The 27,186-nt window shown below is 39.5% G+C and overlaps 1 protein-coding gene across 10 annotated transcripts in view; it reads right to left on the bottom strand.

The window, feature by feature from the left end:
- Nucleotides 1-27,186, bottom strand: part of LOC146001539 (uncharacterized) — a 480,502-nt gene that overhangs the window by 94,584 nt on the left and 358,732 nt on the right. For 9 of the 10 annotated variants that reach the window (XM_083138983.1, XM_083138981.1, XM_083138984.1 and 6 more), the window contains 2 exons: nucleotides 20,306-20,389; nucleotides 4,570-4,673 (listed from right to left, as the gene is read on the bottom strand). In XM_083138983.1, the coding sequence (XP_082995109.1) occupies nucleotides 4,570-4,673; nucleotides 20,306-20,389 (188 nt within the window). The remainder of the gene's footprint in view (nucleotides 1-4,569; nucleotides 4,674-20,305; nucleotides 20,390-27,186) is intronic. The other variant, XM_083138985.1, reaches the window with a different exon arrangement.

Raw genomic sequence — 27,186 nt, forward strand, 5'->3', positions numbered from 1 at the left:
GTCAGTATCGCGTTACTTTTTCGTCACTTACGTCCGTAACGCGTTACTTTTTCGGCGCTTACGTCAGTAACGCGTTACTTTCTCGTCGCTTACGTCAGTAACGCGTTACTATTTCGGCGCTTACGTCCGTAACGCGTTACATTTGCGACTCTCGCGTCTGTAACGTGTTACATTTTCGACTCTCGCGCCTGTAACGTGTTACATTTTCGACTCTCGCGCCTGTAACGTGTTACATTTTCGACTCTCGCGCCTGTAACGTGTTACATTTTCGACTCTCGCGTCTGTAACGTGTTACATTTTCGACTCTCGCGTCTGTAACGTGTTACATTTTCGACTCTCGCGTCTGTAACGTGTTACATTTTCGACTCTCGCGTCTGTAACGCGTTACATTTTCGACTCTCGTGTCTGTAACGCGTTACATTTTCGACTCTCGTGTCTGTAACGCGTTACATTTTCGACTCTCGCGTCTTTAACGCGCTACATTTTCGACTCTCGCGTCTTTAACGCGTTACTTTTTCGGCATTATATGCTTACAACTATTGTTACAATAATATGAATGAGAAATTATTGCACCAAGTAGATCTTAATAAATGCAAAGCCGCTGCCCAAGGGCATTGAAACTTTTTTGTATAAAAGGCCAAGCTACTGCTTGAGCGATCTATAGGGGGTCACATTGCATTATACTTACACGAATTTCTCAAAATAAAATTATAGTTTTTAGCAGTGCTAAGGCATGTGTCCCGCGGGCCGTACTTTGGACGGTCCTGCTGTAGCAATTTGAGAGAAGACTACACCAGAAGAACATGCCTATATCTCTTAAGTAACACAAAACTGGTGGCAATTTCAAGACAACAGCAATTTGAGTGCAACTCTCGTAGTCATGCCACACGGTGTTAGCTCAATGCCAATGGTGTTACAAAACACAAATTCAAATTACAAATGCAATCCCGTAACACCAAAGGAGTTATTGTTTTCAAAGCTTTCGATCAATTTAAAATACATACTTTGTGTTATTTACACCATATAATTTAATGAAGTAGAATTTCTTACAAATATGTTGCTCCCAATTTGAGCAGCTTTCAATAATTTCAAAGTTTAACACGATTACTTTAATTACTTAGAAACCTTTAAGACTTACACGAATTTTTCAGACACGACATTGCTGCAGGAGTCACTTCTATTGTTTTCGTAATACATGTTAAAGTGCACTTGTTACGTAAGATTACAAAAAGTGCATGTGTTTACGTAACATTTCTGCAAACACCACAACACACTTCGTGTGTGCTGATAAGAATAGAAATTAGAAAACGCAAATGCTAGCTAATAATGGAATGGAAATTATCTAAAATCCTGTTTGAAGGTTCACGAAAAAAGACGTGTTACCGTTTATCGTAATTTACTTCTTTCTTTCCGTGCGAAGATAAGCTGCTTGTTACGTAACATGTCAAAACATTACGTCATTTTGGTAGTTTTACCAGTCACCGATAGCATGAAAGTCGTTTCAGGGATTCGAGAAAATATACATATATGAACATTTGTTTTGGTATATTAAGATTCGAACTATACAACTTCTCAAACAGAAATCGACGTACAAGCTAATATTCTGAAACCATGCTCTTATGCTGGTAAAAATAGTGTCCTTTAGCCAGGGGTGGCGCCAAGCGGGGGGGGGGGGGGGGTAGACGAAGTGGGCCAAGGCCCCTCCAAAATCAGTAGGGCTCTTATACTGAGCCATCCTGCCAAAGCGTAATAAGGAAATTTCACCATAAAAATAAAATAAAAACAAAATTAACAGACCTCTCGTAATAAATTATCATCGAAAATGTAAACTGAAATCTAAAATGTTATTGAGTTTTTAGTACCGAAAAGTTATTGTATCATCAAATGTCGTAGCATTCTTGAGTATTTATTTAGTGATGAATACAGCTAACACTACGCATTCTGTCAGTCAGTCATAACGAACATGACCGAAATTACTTAAAATAAAACATATATATTATTGAATAGTTTGAAGATTTGCAAAGAATACACGAGCGTCGGTCAACTGAGAATATTTTTGAGTTGTTTATTTTGACTACAGGGTTACCGGCTGTGAGAGGAACATACGTACTTACAGCGTATGAAAACAAAAACATTTGTGTTGATTTGTGAAGACATTAAAATTTTACAATTCGCGAGCGCAATCTACAAGTAATGCAAAACCTGAATGCACGTAAAAATAATCTTCACATTGAAACGGTACATAATAAAGACACACACTCGAAATAAAACTACTACTGATTTCTACCTGTTGCCTCTTCGAAGCCCTTTCAGCCATATTGAACCATTCTACATGGTCGTTTCTTTCCAAAGCGGAAAGAAGCTAATCTCTATTTAGCTTGTAGTTATACGTCGAATTCCAAACGCAAATATTTATGCTAGGGATGGTACTGAGACGTCCTTGTAAAAATCGAGACAAGAATTACTATGCGACTTCTCCAACCATACTATTTATAGTCCCCGATGACGTAATGGTAATGATGCCGCCTTGTAATCAAGATATACCAGCACGTAGTGATCCAGAATCCACTTTAAACTGTAAGTCCAGTCTTGATTAGACCACGCGCGCCTAAAGTGGACTTAAATAAACAAACAAAATAGATAAATCGTGAACCTGTGCTGCATGGTTGTATATATTCAGGGTAATAGTTCATGTCAAAACAAGGCGTCGTATATATTGTTTATACTATGTATTTCGGGGCGGACCCAGACGAGAACGGGCCTTAGGCCTATCTGTATTACAGAAATCTTGGCACACTCTCAAAACATACAAAATTACTAATTTTAATTAATGCATGTTGGATATTTCTTGGTCTTCTGTTGGTTTCCAAAAGCAACTTTATTGGTGCAATGGCAACTTGTAGCAAAATTTGCAATATTATTTTTACACGCTTATTTTTATGTATTCAGGTACTGTCAAATAATGATTTATTATATAGCATTCACGAAGCATAAGAGTTTGATCCCTTCGCAGAGCGGCATAAATATTAGCCTTTTTAACAGTTGTAACCATGGAAGTACGAAAGGGGTAACAAAGAGGAGCCACTGTGTCCTGGAAAATGAATGTTAGTCTAAAATTAGGTGTTTCAGACATGCAACTAATTTTATTTCAATTATAGTGCCTTGTATTACTTACTGTAGGGGGCTGATTAAGGCTCGGCTGGACTTTGGCATGCGAATGGGCGAATTTTTTAAAGTTTTCCTCTCCTTTCGAAAAACCTCTTGGATATTTCAAAATATGAAAAATTACATACGCTTAGAATTGCTTCTAGAGCATTGACGTGAATTTTCGTGTAGTTTTCTTTCACTGTTGTCTAGATATTATCAATAGTTTAATAGACTTACGTAATCGTCTATGGTCGTAATAATTGACAATATCTAGACAACAGTGAAAGAAAACTACACGAAAATTCACGTCAATGCTCTAGAAACAATTCTAAGCGTATGTAATTTTTCATATTTTGAAATATCCAAGACGTTTTTCGAATGGAGAGGAAAATTTTAAAAAAATCGCCCATTCGCAGGCCAAAAGGTCCAGTCGAGCCTTAAGTGAAAGATTGCTACAGGCTCGTCATGGGAATGCCAGAATTTCAAATTCAAGCAGTGTTTGTTTTGTGGCAGCACACTTTTTTTTTTAATATATCTTTGGCTCTCATTTAAAAATTCCGACGGGCTTGGCTACAAATATCCATAGTGATCTCCACATATGTTACCCCATCATTAGATTGATTGATTGATTGATTTGATTGTTTTTCCTCGCTTTTCGCCACTTTGGCTAATCGAAACGATGGGCACGAATGGTGAGAAGATATGGATGAAGGGACAATCACAAACATATATGGACGAAACAACACGAGTCCCAAACCCAACAGAGAATTGTATTGGCTGTTAGTCCATATGCCAGAGCCTCGTTAGCCTGCTAACAGCCGTCCAGGATGGAAGCAAGGTTGATATGTTGTGTCCTTGGGACGAGTCGCTCCTTACACTCCCAACAAAAATCAAATCAAATAATAATTATAGGCTATTTACTATATTTGGAAGGGTATTATTGTTGTTATCTGGATTAATGCGCTGGGGTTAGGGCTAACAATTAGGATTAATAATGTGGACTTAAGGAGCTATCATTTTTCATGCTATATTTAAGTCTTTATTATTTTTATGTGCTGGTGGGCCTCCCCGATGTCGCAGTGTCGCAGTGGTAGCGTCGTCGCCTTGTAATCAAGGGGTCCTGGGTTCGATACCCGTTGGAGACACATAGTGGTTTGGATCCCACTTTAAACTGTAGGTCCAGTCCCGATTAGCCTTACTGTGCATAAAGTGGACATAAAACACCAAATCAATCAATTGTATGTGCTGGTGCAGTAATTCATGCCGTAGGGGATGTTCAAGATATTCGTTATATTAATAATAATAATAATGAATAAAATGCCTATAGCATTTCTTGCATGTGTATTTCTACTCTTGCTTTGTGTGGAATGCTATAGTGGAACAAACTAACAGACCAAAGAAAATAGTAGAGTAAGGACTTACCTGTATAGAGGGGAGTCCCATGGCCTCGTGGAGAACCTCCTGGACAAGCTGCTTGAGGGCGGTGTGGGCAACCGTCGGGGAGTCCTCCTCGGGAACAGGTTTATCTGCGGAGAAACGACGCACCTTTAGAACCAGCAGAGACCGACAGGGAAGAGAGGAAGACGCCGACGCCTTCCTCTCCCGGAACCAGTCCAGCAGCAGCAGCAGAGCGACCACCGCCGCCGCGACGATCAGCTCCACCGCCAGAGACATGGCGGTGCAGTCACCTCCATGCGACGCGGCCACCAGCACGGCGAACGCCAGCCGCCAGTACCACGTGCGCACCCATTTCATGCCACTACCACACTGACTCTCACAACACACGCGGCCGTTATGTGGGACACACTTTTACCATGACAAGCCGTTCGCCGCTCGCGATGGAGTCGTACTGGCAAGCAGGAGGACTTTCCAGCAGATGGTGGGCCGAGGGAAATTTCTCTCGACAAAAAATCCCTCGGTGTTAAAAAATACCCAGTTAAGGAATTTCACCAATGAGGATTTTCAACCACACTGTGAGGAATGTCACCCCCACACACCCTGCGGAATTTCGCCTCCACACACCCTGAGGAATTTCACCCCACAGACCCAGAGGAATTTCACCCCACAGACCCAGAGGAATTTCACCCCACAGACCCAGAGGAATTTCACCCCCACAGACCCAGAGGAATTTCACCCCTACACTCTGAGGAATTTCACCCCCACACTCTGAGGAATTTCACCCCCACACTCTGAGGAATTTCACCCCCACACTCTGAGGAATTTCACCCCCACACTCTGAGGAATTTCACCCCCACACTCTGAGGAATTCCATCGTTTTGGATACGAAAATTCTCAATTCACGGCTAATTAAGAAACTTTTAACATAATATAGCCCAAAGTTGAGGGGGGGGGGCACGTGTAGTGTAAATTTTTTCCCCAATACAAATAAAAAGTAGCTAAGGATTATACCTCATCGCGACAATTTTTTCAAAAGCATGTTATGAATTGTGATAACTACTTGTACAATTACAGCACATTTGATGTTATCTAGGGCTCCTGGTGGAATGGCCATTGCAGAAGGAAGGGGAGCACCTGATGATTTCAAGATATTTTCATAACCAAGTCCCCAGTTGATAAGGGACTAGAGGGGTGGAAATACCGGCTGTCGTCACAAATCCATTGTAAAATTCAAGCAAAAAATGTGGTACATAGGCCCTATATGCAATATGTAGACAGAGTAATAGACTTAAATACACTATCAAACCAAATGCTCCAAATACAATTAAATATATTATGTTTAAAGCATATGAATTTCTATGACGATATACTAAAGTTCTACATATTAAGGGAATTTTTATCGAAAAGGGGGAAATGTTGGTTTCCTGGAGAGAATTTTTACAAAATAAACATACCACAAGACATCTTCCTTCTGCGTTACCGATGAACGTGGCATTTTTCCTGACTGGGAGGAGAACCACACACACACACACACACACACATGCTCAACGTACGAGAGATAGATTCTCGCAATTTTTAAAAGAACCTGTTTATTGCCAGTATTGCCAACTTGGAGTTTTTATCTCCAGAGAGACCTAATCCTTTTCCCTTCCTCTTTTTCGTGTAAACAATGAAGCACCTCAACTTCCAGGGAAGAGCAGATTGAAACCCAGCAAGTGCTCAAAAGCTGGTTTTAACGCTTCGGAGATTTAAGAAACCCGTCTGAATCAGCTTTAGCCTTCAATACGCAATATCCTACAAATCAATATACACAGTACGTTATCACAAGAGCTCAGGTGTCGATCACCTTAAGAATCTGGGGGAAAACGCCTTAAAATTATAAGAAAATGACAACGTGTTTTTGAAAGACTGCCAAATTACTGTATAAAGGCTTCCAATGTAGCCGAATGGCTAGCGCTCTTGCCGTTCGTGCGAGCGGTTCTGGGTTCGATTCCCGGGGGTGATCCCAAAATTTCGGTGTTGACTCAACATCGTGTGGACAATTGGGGTTCTGAAAGACCGAAAACAGTGACGATGGGAGTCGATGCTCTGACCACGCGTCACCAAATGAAAAAAAAAAGCCACTTGGACAGGTACTGGCCTTCAGAAGGCTGCTGTAAAATGGAGTTTTGTTTAATTTAGTTTATACAATTATGTCTTCAGAATGCACGCTTGAATTTTAGAAAAGGCACATCCGAATATCTGGTGGTTAAAACTACTGAGATAAGGTAAAAATAAAAGCTACTATACTTTTTACTTTGACTTGAAAGTTATCACCTGGCTTGGCCCATCGCTCAAACATGATTCTCTCTTTGAACTTGAGCCCAAATACTAGAACGAAAATATGACTAAAATGCACATGAAGAAACAGAATGCAGTTACGAAACCTCAATCAGTATAAGAATTCATTAAAAAGTAAGAACTGACCAACAGAGGCCAAATATGTCAGCATGTTTTCGGGTTCGATCGAATGGAAAGGAAGTGCTATCTCTAGCTGCTTCTTCAAAATTCCGAAAAAAATATGACATTTCACCAATGTCCATGCCCTCGCTAACGTTGTCGTCGTTTACCTTTATGCTATCAAAAGGCTTTCATCCATTGCTTGGATTCTCTGTACTCTGTCCATTGTGCCACTGGTTCGCTGTCAAATATTGCAACTTACTACGTGGTCAAAATTTGTGTTGACAGCAAAGATGCGAAACACAGGGACATAGCGAGGATTTCTTTTATGGAGGTCCAATCTTGGAGGTTACGTAAAATAAAAAATGTGAGTATTTCTCGATTGCGAAAATTATCCCCCCCTCCCAATAGTACAACAATTCTTGGAGAGGTCGAGATGCATTTTCTTGCTTAACTTAAAAAGAAGAGCCAATCAATAAATGTTAAAACCCATTTTAGAATTCCTCATCCCCAAATCTATAAACAATGGTTACTTTTGTTACTGTAAACATTTTTTTAAGACCTCTCCTTGCACCCCTAATAGGTTTAGGAAATATGCTTTATGGGAAAAATCGTGGAGTTATATCTATCTATAGTTACGTAGTTACAAACATGCTGTTACACTTTCTTTCTTTAGAAGTAAGTTGCACTTAATGTTGTGTCGATGAGAGTGAAGAATGTATGTTTACAACTGTCTTAGCTCACTCTCTCATAATCGGCCTTTCGTCTCCACTGATACCGTTATCAGAATGGCAATGAAAACGTTCGTGGGTAAATTTCTCTAAACTTCAAGGCAGAATTACAAATAGATTCTCCCAAAGCTGCAGAAAAAGCAATGCAAGGAAAATTTCTTAAGGAAGTGGTAATTTGTATTGGAAAAATCTAAATATAAGGCAATTGATTCGTACTCTACAGTACTCTATATATATAACTAACTCACTAACTCTCTAGCCTTCTTCAACCCAAAGGTTCATGACTGCAGCAACACAGGCCTTCCATCTGTCCCTATCCTGAGCAAGATCTATATACTCTTTTCCATCCCTACCAATTTCCTTTACGTCCATCGCAACATTATCCCTCCATCTTCGTCTTGGTCTTCCTACTGGTCTCTTACCTCAGGTTTCCCAACAAGAATCCTGTAAACTCTTCTTTCCTCCCCATTCGTGCCACGGCCTGCCCACCTAAGTCTTCTTGATTTAATGATTCTAATAATATCTGGACGAATACAAATTATGTACTTCTAAATTATGTGACCTTCTCCACTCACCTGTCTCCTCATCCCTTTTAGGCCCAAATATATATGATTTCCTTTGAATGCTGAATAAGAGTACCGATCATATTCCATTTCACACGATCATTCAGTTGCTACACTACTATAAAATTCTTATCCCTCAACTTTCGACTGCTCCCAATTCCAACACTGACAGGGGGCAAAGTTGGCAATTCAATTTGGATTTTTTTTTAATTTTTGTTATTTTCTGTCGCTTTTCTGCCACTTTTGGCTATCCGTGATGATGAGAATGAGTGATGATATGATGAAATTGATGAAGGAACACTGACAAAGAACATCATTTCCCAGGCCAACATTCGAGCCAGGGACCCCTGACGTCATAGCGTTTTAGAATGTAACCAGCAAAGTGTTGGTTAATAGTGGCCGTAAGACAAGCATAAGTTAATATCGATCACCCCAATCCCACCACTCACTGACATAAATGTTCTCCATGAAGGAAGTCCCGGATGGCAAAAAAATGTTCGATTACGACCCCCTATGAAATTAATGATTACCTTGATTAATATTCATTAATATCTTTGCCTAGATGCATCATAATGACAAGCGCTACACCTTGATGGTTTTTCTTTTGATACCATGATATCAGCACATCTCCCTATGTATGTGTGTGTGTGTGCGCGCGCGCGTAATTTTTAGTCTATTATTACACTACAATATAAAACCGAATACTTCCTCGGGGGCCAAGGTGTTGAGAGAGGTCGACTCATGATGTAACTATAGCGAGGGGCCCCAGGTTCGAATCCTAGCCGATCTTAATGGTGGAGTGGTTAGCACAGCGCGCCACGACGTCGGGGGTTCGAATCCCGGTCTGGGTATTAATTTTCTTTGCAGTGTCCATCAATTTCATCATATAATCACTCATTTTCATCGTCGCTATTAGACAAAAGTGGCAAAAAGCGACGCTAAATAAAAATAAATAAATCAAGGTTCCAGTGCCCCTTCACTATTTGGGAATGTCATCGTCGCGATTAGCAAACTCGGAACAAAAGCGAAGTAAAAATAAAAGAGAAGTTTCAAATGGGCCATTTGATATGCAGACAAACTTCTTTTCATTGTATTCTCGCCGTGCAACAACCAAGCGCCGATAGTCATGGCCACGTGGTGTGGGCGCCGCATTTCAAGACGGCAACGAGTAAAAGGCTGCGAGAGTGGGGAACTAGGCAAAGTCAGCCCGACACACTTACCGCAGAGGCATGTGTGTTTATCTTATTAGTTATACATGAGTTCCTGACACACATGCGTTTACCTTTTTGTCTGCGAAATATTTCCCCCGCCGCTCTTGCCTCGTAAATGTCTTTACTTAATTCGTTCTTGCTGTCGCATTAGTGCGTTACTCCATATGCATATTGCCTCATACGCCCGTGTGAATTTATAGCTTCGAAAATTTAAACTGGGTCGAATGCACATTCGTAATATGGGGAAATGTTGTTTATGTAAATAATGCTGGCCAACAAACTGTTTGTTGTGTTGGTAAACTGTCTGCAGGTGTTCGAACTGTCTGAAAAATCCTTCGGAATGGCCAATTAATACGATTTTTGTTGCATATACGTATTAAATCGCATAAATTGACGAGGTGCCACTTGCTTTACTTGTCCCTTTATTAGATTTTGATTTGATTTGATTTAGTTTATTTTACTTCGCGTTTTGTGCCTCTTGGCTAATTTGCGAAGATGGGGATGAGTGATGAAATGATGAAATTGATGAATGGACATTCACAAACAACCAAGCCCGACCGGGATTCGAACCCGGGACCCTTGGCGTCGCAGCGCGATGTGCTAACCACTCGGCCACAGGGTCGGGCCCCTTTATTAGAGGAAGATTATTTCCGTAACGAGGTGCCACTTGCTGTACTTGTCCCTTTATTAGAGGAAGATTATTTCCGTAACATCTTTGGCATTTATGCATTTGAAGCTTCGGAACGAGTCACAACTCTCGAAGCAGCCAATTAACCAAGCGAGCCGCTGACGTCATCTCAACCCAGAACCTATCGCTAAGCCCCTTTCTCAGGTTCTACACGCCCACTAGGCTCGCTAGACAAGACTCGCGAAGTCCTCTGGAGATGTTCCGAAAGTAATTCGACTCTACAAAGAAAATTGGGGATTAGGAATTCCTGCAGGGGTCTATTAAAACAACTAGCCTATCCCGGACATACTGAATGTTTCTACTTCTGGTTTACGTTGTTTTAGATTGCTTTTCTACATCTCTTGGATCGTGGCAACACTGACGAAGAACAATAAATCAATAAAGAAATAAATGCAACGGAACATTCATACTTTACACAGATTCGAACTAGGATCAGACCCGGCGGATTTAGGGGCCTATAGAGGACTGGGGCTAACTTCTTTGTGAGCGCCCCCTTCCCTGAGTTAATTTGTAGGCCAAGTTATGGGCAGGGCCGCGAGAGCATTCTGAGGGCCCGGGGCAAAGTATAATTTGGGGTTCCTGTAGTCTGTGGTACATGTAGCTTCCCTAATTATACACCTTCCTTTATTACCATCCAGCCCTTTGTAACGGGCATAAATCTGTTGGTAAGCATCATGATTAAAGGCTTTAACTTATTTTACAAATATATATTTATTCGTCTGAATTAATGGAAAACACGAACTTCAGAAGGGGAGGTGGATAAGGTATAGTAATCCCAAAAAGTATATACTGTGGAATCGTTTGAATATACAAATAATGTTTCTTTTAAGTATTTTGTGTTTCATTTTATATGCCAAAGAGGTAGAAAATCCAATTAGAGTTTCCATTAAAACCACAATAAGTCTAACGTGGTTATGTCCATATGTATAAAATTGCCATATTTATAATGAATAGAAAGGAGACGCCACACAAACACATCTGTAATACCAATATATTTTCAGTTCTGGTTCAACAGTCGTGGGTCTTGCCTCTTGCAAAAAGTCTACTAAAACTTCCTAAAGGGGTACCGGGTCGATACTCGTTGGAGCTCCATAATGATTCGGATGATCCCACTTTAAACTGTAGGTCCAGTCCCGTTTAACCTATCTGTGTTTAAGTTGGACTTAAAAAAAACAAAAAAATCAAACTCCTTTTAATGGCGTTCTTCATCGTTCATGTTTACTTCCCTACATTTTGAATGTTAGAATTGAGTGTCACGCAAAAGGCATTGCCTGTCGATTTGTAATAAGAATACACTGATGTAGATTGATTTTCATATGTTTTACCCCTTCTAAAATACCTCTCCCCCTCACCGAAAATACTGCATAATACATTTTCAAGGTCCCGCTCCATTACCGTGCTGTCTATGGCAATAGGCTTTGGGATCGGGATACGGGACGCGCACTGGTTCGTGTCTTCTGGGGGAAGCGAAAGAACTTTTCTCCTGAGATTTCGGCCTGTGTATGGGACAGGTAGCCACCCACCATCGTGAGGAAATTGGGAAGTTACGAATGAGTTGTAACCCGGTCACGGAAACCAACACCAACGACGGGGTTCGTCGAGCTGACCACACGTTTCCCTGTAACTGGCTGGATGATCATTCACCTCTGCTGAGGCTACTGGGCCACGGGGCTATTATTTTTCAAGATCACAATATTATCCCCTCCAATTCGTACACAATATCCATACAGTACGAACACAACTTATAGTGTAGGATAGTATTGTTCGAAGAAGTGAAGGGAGCGGAAACTTATGGCCGTCGACTCGAACGGAAACCGAACGCTTGCTTAACGCAATGGAGCGTCATAATCTCAGTGCATCATACGCAATCTCCACATGCAATCTGCTTGTCAAGGTGAAACGATACATTTATAACCGTTTAAGGAAATGTTGGAAAGTACATTTCATTAATTTGAAATGTCTACGGTTGATTCCTGCTAAACGCATGTGATGCTATGCAGTGCCGTAGGAGAAAGGAAAGTGTGAGTTACTGACGTGTGTAATTATTACGATTCCACCATTTAAGAGCCACCGCTCCGCCGCCAAAAAGATTCGATCTCGTGTCTTCATGCTTTACGACTTTAACATTAAGAGAAATAATTTTACGAGTGAGTTTCTATAGATTCCCGCTTCTTTTTCATTGTTTAGGGCGAATCGAGGTGATAGGAGGAACGTGTTTGAAAGTGGATTAACCACATTAGTTGGTTGCCCATTATGAAGAATCCAATTTAACTCTCTGGAGCAAGGCCGCGCATAGCGGCAGAGAAGAGGGGAAATCGAATGGGCTGAGCGAAGCAGTACGTACTGCTGGGAAGACTGGTAACAGAGTTCGCTTCCCCCTCCACGCAATCCCGTTCCTCTCACGTGTTCATTGGTGGAGACGTCGGAGTGTAGTCTGCAAAATGTAGTGCAGTGTGTACTACGTGGGAAGAGAGATTGACATTTCGATGTCTTCTGAAAGAGTCACCCCTATAAATAGAACGTAGGGTATTCCTAATGGCATATTGGTTGTCTTGAGATAGAACCCCTACGGATTCGATCCCCATGCGATTATTCCTAGTCGTGAGTAAAAGTGTAAAGTCATTCTCGAACTATAACAAATTCTTATTTTTCTAGTTAGCTCAGAAATAGTGGAATTACAACACCCCAGACTGTGAACCGGCAAGAGTGTCATCTATCCTCAAAACAAATGTCTACAAAGTGAAATTGGACACCAAATACATCATCGAAAGTAAACACGTTCAGAACTTGAAAATATACTAGCCGTAATCGCCTATGAGTTAGTTCGACCACCACCAGGGGCGAGAGAATATCCATTTCAGGTGCAACTAACAATGGTTATGAAACAAATACCTAAAAGAGATTTGATATGCCTAAATCTCAAATTGTTGCATGTATTTTAAGTTGAGTTATGGCACGTACAGTCACGGGGCCTTCAACGATCCCATTGAAAATCAATAAGAACGAAAGTAGTGATGGATTGTTCTCCTATTATCTTTGCCGCCGATTGTACTAGACTATCCGATAGAAACGAAGTACACCCTTCAAAGAACAATGACCTCCCAGAGAGCGTGATGGTTTCAGTTATTGACTTGTAGTCAAGGGTTCAATCCCTGGAACCTAATGGTTCGGGTTCCACTTAAAACCAGGTGTAATCCCGATTAACCTATCTGTGCATGAAGCGAACTTCAATATCAATATACAAATTACATACATTATTTATTTCCTTGCCTGTATCATTCTTGCTTGCTTAGCTGGTCACGGAAAGGTTAAGCTTCCCCTACCACCACCAAGATGCCAATTAGCACAACAATGGTTCTAATCGATTCTCTTTGGAGTCCAAAATTAAGCAATCGTTTACCTTTCGAATTGTGCAAAACAAACAGTATACTACAATGAACACAGTGGGTGGCAGTTGCAGTAAAAAAGGTTGTCTGCTTCCCCGAAAGAAGGTTGTCAATCCGCCATTGCTGCCGGTAGATACATTGGCCCAAAAAGGAGAAGAAAAAAAGATCCCACACCTATTCCAAACAACCCTTGGTTCCGCTGTCTCCTCTCGCTTGGCATTCAACTTGGACGAAGACCTTTTTTTCTGGACGTGACGCCTCGTCTTGGATCCACTTCGGTCATGGGAGTTGGCAACGGTAAACAGCAACATGAGAAACGAGAAGGAATGTGCTTTTTTTATTTCTTTTATTTTCTACGTGAGTGCCAAGCCACGCAACGAAAACGCAGCACGCAACCGAATTCCCTGTGGCCATTGTCGACCTCATCACTGACCGAGCGGAGGAACTCGCACTGCTTAGAAAGTGAAGCAAGTCCCTCCAACAGATCGTCCCAAGACCATCCGGATCGCCCGTGCTTTGGACCAACCAACAATGCTGCTTCCATGCACACGGTGGAAAACTTGAACAATTTCAAGCGAAGGAAAATTCCGGTGCAATTTACAGAAGCATCAGCAGGTATGCGTGTACTTGAGCCATACCCCAAAACAGTGATTTCTTCCCACATTCCCAACAACCACCCAAATTTCATGAAACTCCCCCTAAAGGTTTTCACAAACCTCGATTTCGGATAATTTTGGTGCTGAATTTACCAATTAAAAAAGGAAGACTTTTCAAACAAAAAAGAAGTAATATCATACCCAATTCATCCCCCCCTGAAACCATCCATACACCCCTCCCCCTAAGATAGCAAATTCTTGATAAACCCTTGACTCAGAATTTCCGAAATGGCTCGTATATAAGACAGTTATTCAACTCGAAAAATAACGTAAAATATGTATACATTTTCAGTCAGATGACATGAAATGGGATATTTTATCATTATTATTTGAAGGGCTCGGGGATAAAACATGGTGACATTTTTGGTCATTGAGTTCCAAAGTAAAAAGAGCTATCCTTCAATTTTCGCGTGGTAGCCATGTCATGCAATTTGCATTGGACTCGGTGAACTCTTCTGAAATTGGTAAACACAACACGAAAACAATTTATCTACAGTATAGCTTCTAATAACCTTTCTGCTTAAGAAACTCAATAATGGCCAAAATTACACTTACATGAAGGGCTCGGGAATAAAACTAGGGTTATAATTGAGGCGTTGCTGATACGAAGGGCGAACTCAACAAACGTGCATTGTGAGGGAAATCCGTTTCAAGTTGTCAGGCACAGTGCGAACTCCACAAAAATTTGGTAACAGTAAATCGGAATGTTTCATGAGTGATTTCCAAAGTTTTTTTGTGGAGTTCGCACTGTGCTTGACAGCTTGAAACACATTTCCCTCACAATGCACGTTTGTTGAGTTCGCCCTTCGTATTAGCAACGCCTCAATTAAACCATACAATATTACCTTACAAACAGCATTAATTCTGGCACTGAATTGATGCCATGGAGAAAGTGGTGGAAATAAAATGCACCGAATATACTATACAATTTTAAGTATGATAGGAAATTGTACAAAAGTATAACTCGTCAATACTTCTAAGGTGCACTACTTCTCTACATAGTATCCGCATCAGAGATAAAAATTTGCAACCAGGAATTCACCCTCAATTCCCCACAAATGCTACCCTGTATACATACCAGCAAGCCCTAGCAACAACTAAAAAAAAAGTATAATCTGAAACCTCAGTGGAATGGAAGGGGAGGTGCTCTTGGAGTGCATCTATCACCCAAATACATCTGTTTGAAGTAGATTACTAGCAAATCCAGGATAGTCAAAGGGCGGAACTGAAGTATTAATCAACCAAACACCACCCGACAGGCCTCTTCAAGAGTGCAAATTGTTGAGGATATAGTAGAAGTTCGATCGATGTCATTGTTTTAATTATTTTTGTAGAGCGAGATACCAAAAGTATGGGATACATAGTAATTGCATCCATTTCAAACAAACAGCAGATGTAGGCTTTCCGTAAGTTTTTTACGATGCAATAAACAAAGGAACACTACAGCGTTTATGCTGCAAAAATTAACAGGAACTATAAAAACAAGAGGCAGGTAGCGGACCTTGAAGTGGAACAGTAAACACCGGCAATTATTATATGTTTTCAGGTTTTTCTGCGTAGAGAAAAATATATAAATTTAGAATATGATTAAAGGTGCAATCAGATAATTGTCATTTTTACGACTTCACCAGCACATTTTTTTTAGTCAATGAACTTAGACTTGTCATGTACGTTTTCTTAAGCGTTTGTCATATTTATGTATGTTGAAGCTTTGTCGGTGCAGCGAACAGAAATAAGATGCTGTTGTGTGCTGCTTGTCAGTTGCTAATGAGATGCAAAGCTTCATTTCTAGACTTGCATATCTTCGCAACAAGAAAAAATATTTTGAAAATTAGCCATCGTTCGGGTACTGAGGCGGAAGGTAAACCAAATTCTTGCAAATAATTCGCTAAACTTTGTAATTCTCTACTTTACTGGAAAATTGTGCAGTTGTGCATATTGCTACTGCATGATCACGAAAAACGCAACTACAGAAAAATACAGTAATCCTAGGCCAATTCGAATTCCATGCGAATTACGCAAGTTTACCATGTGCTGTTCCCATGTGTGTTCGTTGCTTTTCACTTCAATTACTTATTCCTTGCTCTCTTAATAGTTGCATTGCTATTCTCATACACTTACATACACTAACTCCATGACTCAACCGTCATTTAAGGAACCAAAGCCTACCAAGCGAATTTTCATTGGGTGATGTGAAATCCGTGCATTCCAAATCAGCTATTATTTGGTTTTAAAGACCGGATTCTTCCTTCCCGTAAGTCCACAATTGTCTTACCGTTGATGCGTCAGCAATTAAAAATTTGGAGTTCCCACTGGGGATCGAATCCGAACGTTAGTGCCAAAACCGATAATCTTATATGGTACGATAGAATTCAATCATGAGCAATGGCTGCGACTTTAGGGAGGCAAGGCACTTTCTGCCCACTCCCAAAATTCCTCAAGAATTATGTACATAATATATATAAAAAAATATTGTTGGAAATCTTGCCCCTCCCAATATATTTGTGAAGTTGGTGCCTCTGAAGGAAAGAAGGGGTCACTGGAAACTAATGTCGTTGGTGCCATTATTTCAATCGCCATGTCATAATTTCAATTGCAACCAGTATTAAGGGGGAGGATGATATAATCTTTTAAAAAACAATCCTCGTTCATCCCTAAAACAACCTGAGGATGCCCATTAACAAAAAACATGTTAGCATTGCATAATTTCATAAAACTTTTTCTATTTGCACACATTTGTAGCACATATTGAGGAATATTTCGAAACATTTAATGAATACTTTGCCATTTTTCGTACCGTCCTGGCTTGAGAACCTTAGGCCACATACAATTTCTTTGTTCTCCATGAAAAAATGAATGCAGTGTGAGATACATGAAAACCGTTCTCGTAGAACAAGAACGAGCCATTAAACGCGGGAGTTACAAAGGATCATATAAATGTCTTGTCACAACTACGGTCCCGTATTCAGAAGCTCACGTTATGTTACGGGTTCAGTTCGTATTCGACCCATGCCTTTCGAAGAAGCAAACCCATACGTGTGCAATACGCACGCACAAGACATACATACATACACAACCTTCTTAAGTAACGGCATATGTAATATTCATACCTAAAACATAATGATTATATATTCATGCATACACGATACGTCATTACAAGTAAGCTCTGCTGCTGCTGTTCTGTTGGTGTTTGAAATAATATGCAAGTACAGTCAACGGCAAAGATAATGGTACGCAAATTGTCCACTACTATTTTCATTACTTTTTATTCTACATCCTGTGTTGTTTTAAGGAATGAAACTATGTTGGGTCGAAGCAGGCATTGTTCTCTGCTTATTGACGTCATTATTTCAATTCAGTGTCATCACATTGTGTAATACAGACAGAATGAAACTGGTGGTGGACAATTTGCCTACTGTTTCTTTCGCCGTTGGGTGTACATAAATTTGAGTTAGAAAGCAAAATATAAAATGATAAATAAATTTAAGGTATACAAATTATAGATTATAACATATTACACTAAATAAAAACTAAAATTAAATGCAAAATATAAGTGAATGTTCTTCTAATCTCTTGAAGATAATCATACAAAAGAACTTTCTCATAGGATTCTGAAGAAAATCGAGTATTCAAAGAATAACTAATTAGGTCGAAAGGATCGAAGTACAGTCAAGCACAAAATTATGTGCACACAAATTATCCGTCATGTTACAAATTTATTTTATTTTCCTGGAAAGGAGATTATTTCCACTTTTATGACGTGTTCATCTTATTTTACATCGTACTGTGTAAAAACGAGTAAAAATTAGGACAACTTGTGACTACACATATTTGTTTTGACTGTTATCATATAATCAGCAACTGTCATTGGCATCAAGGATATAATGTCTTTTAAAAGTTTGAAAACACATTGATAATAGTTTTCCTTGTTGAAGTTCGTACTAAAGTGTATTTTCGGAGGAGGGGGGGGGGGGGCTGACATGATTTTAAATATATAAAGAAGAGAAAGTATATTTGTCTCTAGGTTTACAGGTTTACTTCAGTTTCGTAAAAGATCATATCATGGATATAGTCAGCTCGAAAGCTAGCAGGCAGTAATTATTTGATGTTATAGCCCTTGAAAACAGAAGATGATATTTCCTGCTCTAACCTGCTGCTAAAAGAAATGAATAAGGCTGTCACTATAACAAAACATGGTTATAGCCATTTTGTTTCTGTAGGCGACATTCATTCTTTTAATATACTCATTTCTAAATATTAACCAAAGGGTGCTCTGCTACACCAGTCTTAGAAACGAGGAAGAAAAAGGTAACTTCGAATCCATCATGATATCACATAAAAAAAATCAGCATATCTGAATAAAATGCCACCGAAGATTGAAAAAATGGTTCCAACAGTTCTGTCGTCGTCAATATCCATACCTTACTTAAGTACAATTTGTTAACTTTCTAGTACTTATCAAATCTCGATATATATATGACACTAGCTCATCTCCACCTCATATGCCCTTACAGCGACTATCCAAAGGAGCGAGTTTCTGGAAGGTCAACCTATTAAAAGTCATATCTGTTATACATGACTGATATACTATCAAATGTCCATGATCTCAAAAATATCTGACCACTTGGTAGAAATCTGAAAGTATGTATCCAGCTATCCACATCTTAAATGGTTCCACACGCAAATTAGGATCTACCAATTCTATGGCAGAAATTCCTCTCTCCCTTGACCAGGTATAAATCAACAAGAGTGATATTTCTTGCATTGGAAGTGTGCAAGATCCATAAGGATCCAATTCATTTCCTTGACTAATATTACTTCAATCTCTTGGGTTTTGTTAACTACATTTTTACTTATATTTTACTGATTGTTCTATATCATGAGAAGACAACTAGCCTCTACATGATTTTGCGCTAAGATGATTGAGTTGAAGACTCCTATACCCTGTCCCAGCTAACTGTAGAGCAGGACCGCGCATATCGGCAGAAGAGGAGGAGAAAAATCGAGTGGTGAAAGCGCAGCGTTGCCAACCGTACGGTCCTGACCGTACATGTACGAACGTACGGTCCAGACCTTAGTCCGTACGCTAAATGCACGGCTTGTCAAAATTTGCTCTTGCAGTTTTATCCATAACATTTCCCTAAGAAATTCTTAAACCAATCGACGGACTTTGAGACAAAAATACGGTCCGTTTGCCACGCGCGTTCGGTATTATACTTTTCAAAAGTTTGCAACGCTGCATAGCGAAGGAGGAAATCGGGTAACTCCCGTCGCCCATTACACAATCCCTTTTATCTCGCTGTTCATTGGTGGAGCCGTCTCGCGTCACTACTTGCGCAGCGCCTTGTTCTCGTTCGCCTGGTCTACAGTTAGCTGGTACGGAGTTTACTGTTATTTCTTTCTTTCTGACAAAGCCAATAATACTACTAATAAAATAGTACGATATGGACACATTGCGTTACTAAACTAGACGACAGTCCCGTGAAGTTTGAATACCTTGCTACTAATCTCCTGGTCTTTTAAGCTTACGTGCGTGTATAGTGATACATGCATAATTGCACAGTAGAGTCGTTGCTGTCGTTTTATCATAGCATTTTATCGAACAGGAAAAATAAATGCCAGTGGCAACCATGAACCTGTTTCTTGTGATTTCATGCATACACAGTGGCGGCGATTGGGTTCCAAAACCGGGAAGGGGGGGCATGGTGCCAAAACTGGGGCGCAAAGTCAGTATATTTCCCTTTGTAGATAAGGTTTAGCATAGTGCGGGGGGGGGGAAGTGGCGAAAAGTGTGGGGGGCAACTACCCTTGCTCTCCCTAATCGCTGCCACTGCTAGGAAATTTAGTTTTCCGAGGGCTTTTAACATCGAAACTAATCCTTAAAGTTTAAAGTGGTAACAAGAAAAGTTTTTCACCTGGACGTCCTCTACATGCTATGAGAGTTTATACGTTAAGTGTTGCATATATTTTGTTTGTATAAGATTTGTATACAGTGCCATTGCAACAATGCAATAACAATACTGTCAGAACAGTGCTCTTTATATGCCATCGTGCGATCATAGAAAGACTGTTCATTTTTAACTTACTGTTGAGCGACATCTGTAGTGCGAAGGAAAGGCGCGCAATGGCTTCACACAAAACTCCATGATATGTGGATAACATTCGTTCATCTGTAAGCAAAGTCAACTACAAGTTAGGAGCATGTTAAGTGTTTAAATCCTACCACCAGATGATAAATAGTGTCAGCAAGAATGTGATTGTTATAGTACTATACACAAATTTACACAATTAAAAGACTCTGTGCTCTAGATTACACTACTCTACAAGTGCAAAGTTTTTACAAGATTATGATCTGCTGAAATAAGCTAGTCAGCTACGCTATGATACAATAAGATACTGCAAGATGTAGTATAAACATTTACAGAGTTCATGAATAAAATTATACAGGGTGTATAATACATGTAATTTGAGTTAGACCAAATTCACTAGCTATCTTCCATTCACACTGTACTATGACTCTGAGTAAACACGCCTTCTCTCATTTCTAGAAAAACTAATTTTATCTTCTCCTTGTATGAGAGGATTTCGAACCTGTGACATTAAGCTTGTAGGATCAGTGAACCAAAGTTCTACGATTCTAATCCCATCACAGTACATGCTTCACCTGAACAGAATGTATATAGAGGAAATGGGTAATGTCGAAATACGAATGAAAGCTAAACACCATAGAAATATGGTAACTTGCCTCGTGTCGATAAGTTCAAGATGGGCCTTCTTTCCTGTTTCAGTGCAAGACACACTAGTCTATTCCCGAGAATTCTATACTACTTTTGTAAGCTACGCATTTTCTTTTAGAATGCATAAACAGCAAACTAATTAAGTGGAACCAAAAGCATAAGAGAAATTGTTTTTCAGTCTCCACCTTAAAAATCGTAAATCATACTCATACACCCTATAAAATTTGATCAGCGGTACAAATACACTACTCAAGATTAATATAGAAGGAAAAAGGCATTACACAATTACGAAGTTAATACTACAAATTCTGTACATTGTTTGGTATACTTTAAAATGCAATAACGAAGTATGGAAAAGATACATCTACAAATCTAATTTTGATAGACATGTAAGATCAAGTAGGAAGTTGTTTGCATTATCCACCACCTTCTACATATGCACAACATGGAACAAAATCAAGTACAAGTACGTTAGAACCCAGTGAAATATGTACTCAATCCTCAAAATTACCATGCAAAGGTTAAGCGTTCTATCTCTTTCACTACAATACAAAGTATGAAAACACACACACACACACACACACAGAGTCACAAAAGAGGTCAGCAATGCCTGATTGTGTGAATTAATGGAAACCGAAATCATGAAGAAATAGTTGAAGACACTGAAAGCTTTGCCTTTGATACATGTTCTAAGGAACAGTTGATTCAAGATTATTATTTCAACGCCACTGCAACAACTTTACGTTTGAAACAAAACAATATGTCAGGGCGGCGATAGAGCGTCAAATGTTTTGAAAAACAAAGGTACCCTTGTTTAATATTACACTATAACTAATAACAGAATAGGCAAAGTTTAACATTCAGATGAATTCGGATACACCACTCTTATGGTCTTGATTTTATAGCTACTCCTATCTTTACAGGTTGAAAAACTGGGCAATATTAATGTACTATATAAGCAATATATTATTTAAGCTTTAAACTCTGGTAAAAAAAAAATCTATCCAAAGTAAAACGAGATAATCAAAAACTAGAATAAGGCTGAAACTTTGGTATAATTTTTCAATGAAACATGTCTGCAGTTACTCAAAATTAAACGAGTGCAAAACCGCAAATATTTTGTATGAATTTTATAAGTATACATGTAACAAATTTATCTTGTTCATAAACTTGCTCTCCAGTTATTATATCTCCCTTTTCTAACTTAGTTTGACTGCTAACTTGTGTAATTGGTTACTTGGTGTTATCGTCAGTTCATTATTGAGTATGAATTTAACAGAAAAATTCTTGTAATATGCGTCGAAGAAATTTACATCATACATACTGCCAATTTCATTACTCCAATATTCACAATTATACAGTGAAACGGCATTTTCGTTATTAATGTAAAACCAGACTTGAAAGTCCTCATTTCAATGGGAATTCAACAACAAAGGAGCATCGAGTATATCAAATAGGTAAAAATTTCAAAATTTCAGGAAAAATTAACAAATTTTCTGTAAAGAAAACAAAAAATGTGTTCAACTTCTATGACGTAACTATGATCACCGTCAACAAAATTTACCCTTTTTCTTACAATATTGATATTTCCAGGACAGTAACGATATATAAGTTGCTAAAATATGCACTACGGAATTGAACCTACAATCCCTTAATTTCAGACAGGATCCATTTGTCATATTGCTCGAAAACTTTTCATCCTTTTCACTCGAGTTTTAGCTTGTATACGAAACAGCTTCAGACTGAATAGAATTCCTGGAACTTTACGTAACTGTCTTTGCTTTAATGATTTGATTATTGCAACAGCGGTAAACTGGTTGGGTTTCCGTTTGACAATTACGAGGGAAAAAGTATCGGGAAAATAGATAAAGCTGTAAAAATGGCATGGCATAGTTAAAAGCCGGTTTCTTGTTTCCACGTAACTAAATAGGAATACTTCGTACTTGCTGCAATTTCCTTACATAAACATTTGCTTTGCCTCGCGGCTGTGTGCAACAATTAAGACACTTTATGCACATTTCCTTGTCTAAATCGATGTATTGTTACATGACAGGAAATCGGAATGCTATGGCAATAAAAAAGAAAAGAAAATTACTTCTTAGGTTTATTCAAATGATTCAAATGCATTATACACTACACACAACAAGTTTGGAATATTGTTATGTTAGACAACACATAGTATCTGTCTGGTTACGTTCTCGTTGATATAACAATTGTATTTATAATCAATTTTAGATTTTGTATGATACGATGTATATGAAAACTGTATATATATTCAAAATTTGTAATTTGATGTAACAGTATCATATAAGACATATTTTTAGGACACTTGGTGTAGAGCTGGTATAACAGCTAAAACCAATAAAGTATGAATGAATGAATGAATGAACGTTCTCGTCTTTTCGCCGACTTATGTCACCATGCCTATTACCTATTGCCTAATGTAACAACATTCCAAACTTTTTGTGAGGGGTGCACTATTTTCATCTAAAATCTTATTGAGTAAGATTTATTATCCTGGAACCTATCAACAATGGTGGTCAATTGTTTGTATTCTTCGTAGCTGTGACAGGGATTTATTGTTACAATGCATTCCGATAGCCGAAGGTCTCCGCGATGGTGCAGTGTCGTCGCCTTGTAATCAAGGGGTACCGAGTTCGATACCCAGTGGAGGCACATAGTGGTTCGGATCCCACTTTAAACTGCAGGTCCAGTCCCGATTAGCCTTACTGTGCATAAGTGGACTTAAAACACAAACTAAAAAATTGTTAGCAGAAGAAAACTAGTGTTCGTCAACACAGCGGCTGTTCTGTAACTCATTAACTTTGTATAGTGTGGCATTGAAATTTTTAATAATTTGTATCTACAGAGAAAGTTTAATACCATTAATTGCAGAGACAAGTGGTATTTTTACACAAATATATATCTGTACGAGTCCTCTGTATTCCAGGCACCGCCACTCCTCCCCATGATGCATCGGATTTGGTGCGTGGTGGTGGACACTGGCGTACGCAAGGGGGGACTGATGGGGCTACAGTCCCCTCCGAAGTTGAGAAAAATCAATAATTTCAAATAAAAGCAGTGAAGAACTTGGGGAAAACCATAGTGGTAAATGCAAACCACTCTTTAAAATTACCCCCCACTGCAATTTTTGAGAGTGCAAAATTCTAAATATACGAAATATCTTATTGTGTATAATGTCCCCTTAGAAAGCCCACCTTTGAAATTCCAGCCCCTCCCGAAAAAAAATATCCTGCGTGCGCCAGAGGTGGTGGACAGGGTTGATACAACACGTGACGTCAAAGAGCACAAAACCGAACCTACTTCTCAGCCACCAATTGTGGTGACATGTAGACTTATAGTCTAGCCACATCCATGTCCAAAGGTGAAATAAGGGATGGATTTTGACCCGTGGTGATTCCATCGATGAACCCAGGATCGGGCTACATAACGCAATCTTGACACGTGTCCTTGGCGACTAAAACCTATTCGACCAGAAGACGCCAAGCACGACTTCTAACATGCGACATCAAGGTTACTCACATAACGCCACGTTGCGTTCCCGTGCTCTAAGCACACCGAATCCAGGGAATGAGGTGGCCATCTGGACCGGAATACGAAATGGCAAACTTGAGCTGAAACAATGGGAGCTTGGACGACCATTGCTAAATCATTGCACCATAGAATCGACTTTCGGACAGGAAGGACAAGACAATTAATTATGGCATACAAGAAAAAATAAAGACAGGCATATTATTGGCGGCTGCCAGGACGGTCACCGCGTGTTGCCTGTTGAAATAATAGTAATAGTAAAAAATACAATAGGCTTACTTCTAACCCGATTGAGCGAAAAAAATAAGATGCAATTGTTATTTGTGGATCAGATTATTGTACAGTGTGGGAAATAACCTTTTGCTAGGGGTCCACAGTAAAAAGTAACAACAATTAAGAAATTATGGTAATACCAAATGTTTACTACGACAATTGTGGTTACAAAAACAAAATTATAAGTTAGTATGTCCGCAGTTTGCTTCTCTCACAGCACGAAGACGATCAGGGTAGGAGCTCAGAAGTTTCGCAAACAGTCCGTATTCCATTCCATATCACGGAGGACTTGTTCCAGATGTGCAAGGAGTGTTGGCCGGGAATAGCGGTCCGGTCCGCGTTCCACTATCATCAAGGACTCAACTGCGTCCTTCAGAATAGCCCCAAAGTGCTCCGCTGCATTCAGGTCCGGTGATGCACCCGGCCATTCAGAACTGCTGAAGAAATCAATGCCACTTCGCCGAAGAAGGTCTTGGTTTTGGCATTTGCCTTGAAGCAAGGTGGTTTGTCGTGAACTGACTTTTAATTTTGTTTTTGTAACCACAATTGTCGTAGTAAACATTTGGTATTACCATAATTTCTTAATTGTTGTTACTTTTTCCTGCAGACCCCTAGCAAAAGGTTATTTCCCACCCTGTATGTCCCTCATTTTATACAGTGTGTTTAACCGTAATGAGTGAAGTCAGGATCTACAGAAATATCAATGCAATTTTACATGATAAAAGGTACCGGATTTGGATCTAATTCCAAACTGCAAGTCCAGTCTCGATTAGCCTGTCTGTGCATAAAATGAACTTAAAACAATGACTTTCACAAAAACTGTACCAATAAAACACATGGTAGGTATCTTCACTGAATATGTGGACGATAAAAATACACTAGTTTACTAGCACAAATGTACCATACCAAGTTCCAGAAAAGCGACGACAAATAAAATATTTTTAAAAAATCGAAAAATTCTGTAATTTTAAACTGATTGTGACAGTGTCGTTAACTTACTTTCAGTTAATCTGGTTTAAAGCCATTTCGTATGTAATCACTGCTGATTCTGAGAATAGCCACTAGAGGACAGCAGTTCAGGTAGAATGCCCTGACGGAACTGGAGATGTGATGAGCAACACGCTCAGACCGCCCTTAATTCTCCCAGAATGTTGTCCCCATTGATTATAGGCTGGGTGAACCCCAGAGCAGCACGGACACTATAGTGAAAATTCCTATCTGAGAATTCTGGGTACCTTGTGTGGCAGTCAGGTTTCGGAATTCGCACATGTACCTTGAATTTGCCAAATTGCCGGTGCTCTTTTCATTTCGTAGGAAAGTTATGTTCGGCAAATGTATACTTTCAACCCGCGTGAGAATTTCGAATCGCACTGCCGACTTATTTAGTTTCTTCCTGGTTGAAAAGTGAGGTGGATGAGAAAATAAAAGAAAGGCGTAGCGAAAGTGCCAATTCGTACATTTATTGAGTCTTTTTTGTTTTTCTTATCTTAAATCGGGCACCGGCAGGGAAAAAAGCACTGGGTTGGAAACAATGGCGGAGCTTTGTTCCTAACCGATCTGAATTGCAGCATCGAGGCCAATGGCGATTTCTCTCGTCCTTGAAAGTGCATTTCCATTGCCAACTGCTCGGGAGGAATATGACTGACAAATGTTTTCAAAACGATCCGCTATAATGAGGAACGTCTGGCATGACTTGGAAGAACAATGCTACGCTACGGAAAATGTGCAAATTTCTACTGTCGGTGTCAGCCAGTGATGTGCGTCTACGCGTAAACAACTATAGTCTACATTCTACACGTAGACTATTTTATACACGTGGATTACGTAATCTATGTAAACAACATGGCGAAAGGTGATAACTTAACAAAGGGCGCCGTGGAATTAAAATAAATTTATACTGCATATCAGTTGCTGGTGTGTGAGGAGAACTTTTCATACTCTTTCTTCCAAATTCGAACAATTTCTCACCTAGGAAGAAACCTAATATAGAAAATATTCTAGTGTTTTATGGGAAAAGACCACTCTTGCCTCACGACTGCCATTTGTTGTTGTTTTTTGCATACTACTTATCTTCCTTTATAGTTGATAATAGAAGAGAAGAGAAATTTTGTTGTAAATATGATTCTTTTCATTTCGTTAGGAACAAATACAGTTGAAAATGTCACTTTCCTTTCATGAATCCCTTGAAAATTAATTTTAATGCACTTTAGATTGTCTACGTAGTCTATGTAAACTACAACCCAATGTAATCTACGCGTAGATTACGTGTAGACAACGCATGTAGATGTAAACTTATAGTCTACGGCACATCACTGGTGTCAGCACTCGGTGGAGCAACTTTTAGAGAAACACGATCGGCCACCCGGTGGAGCCACCGCGACATTTGAAGAGATTTTTATAGGTAC

Source organism: Lepisma saccharinum, chromosome 17, assembly GCF_977018435.1.
Source record: "Lepisma saccharinum chromosome 17, izLepSacc3.1, whole genome shotgun sequence".
NCBI lineage: Eukaryota > Metazoa > Arthropoda > Insecta > Zygentoma > Lepismatidae > Lepisma > Lepisma saccharinum.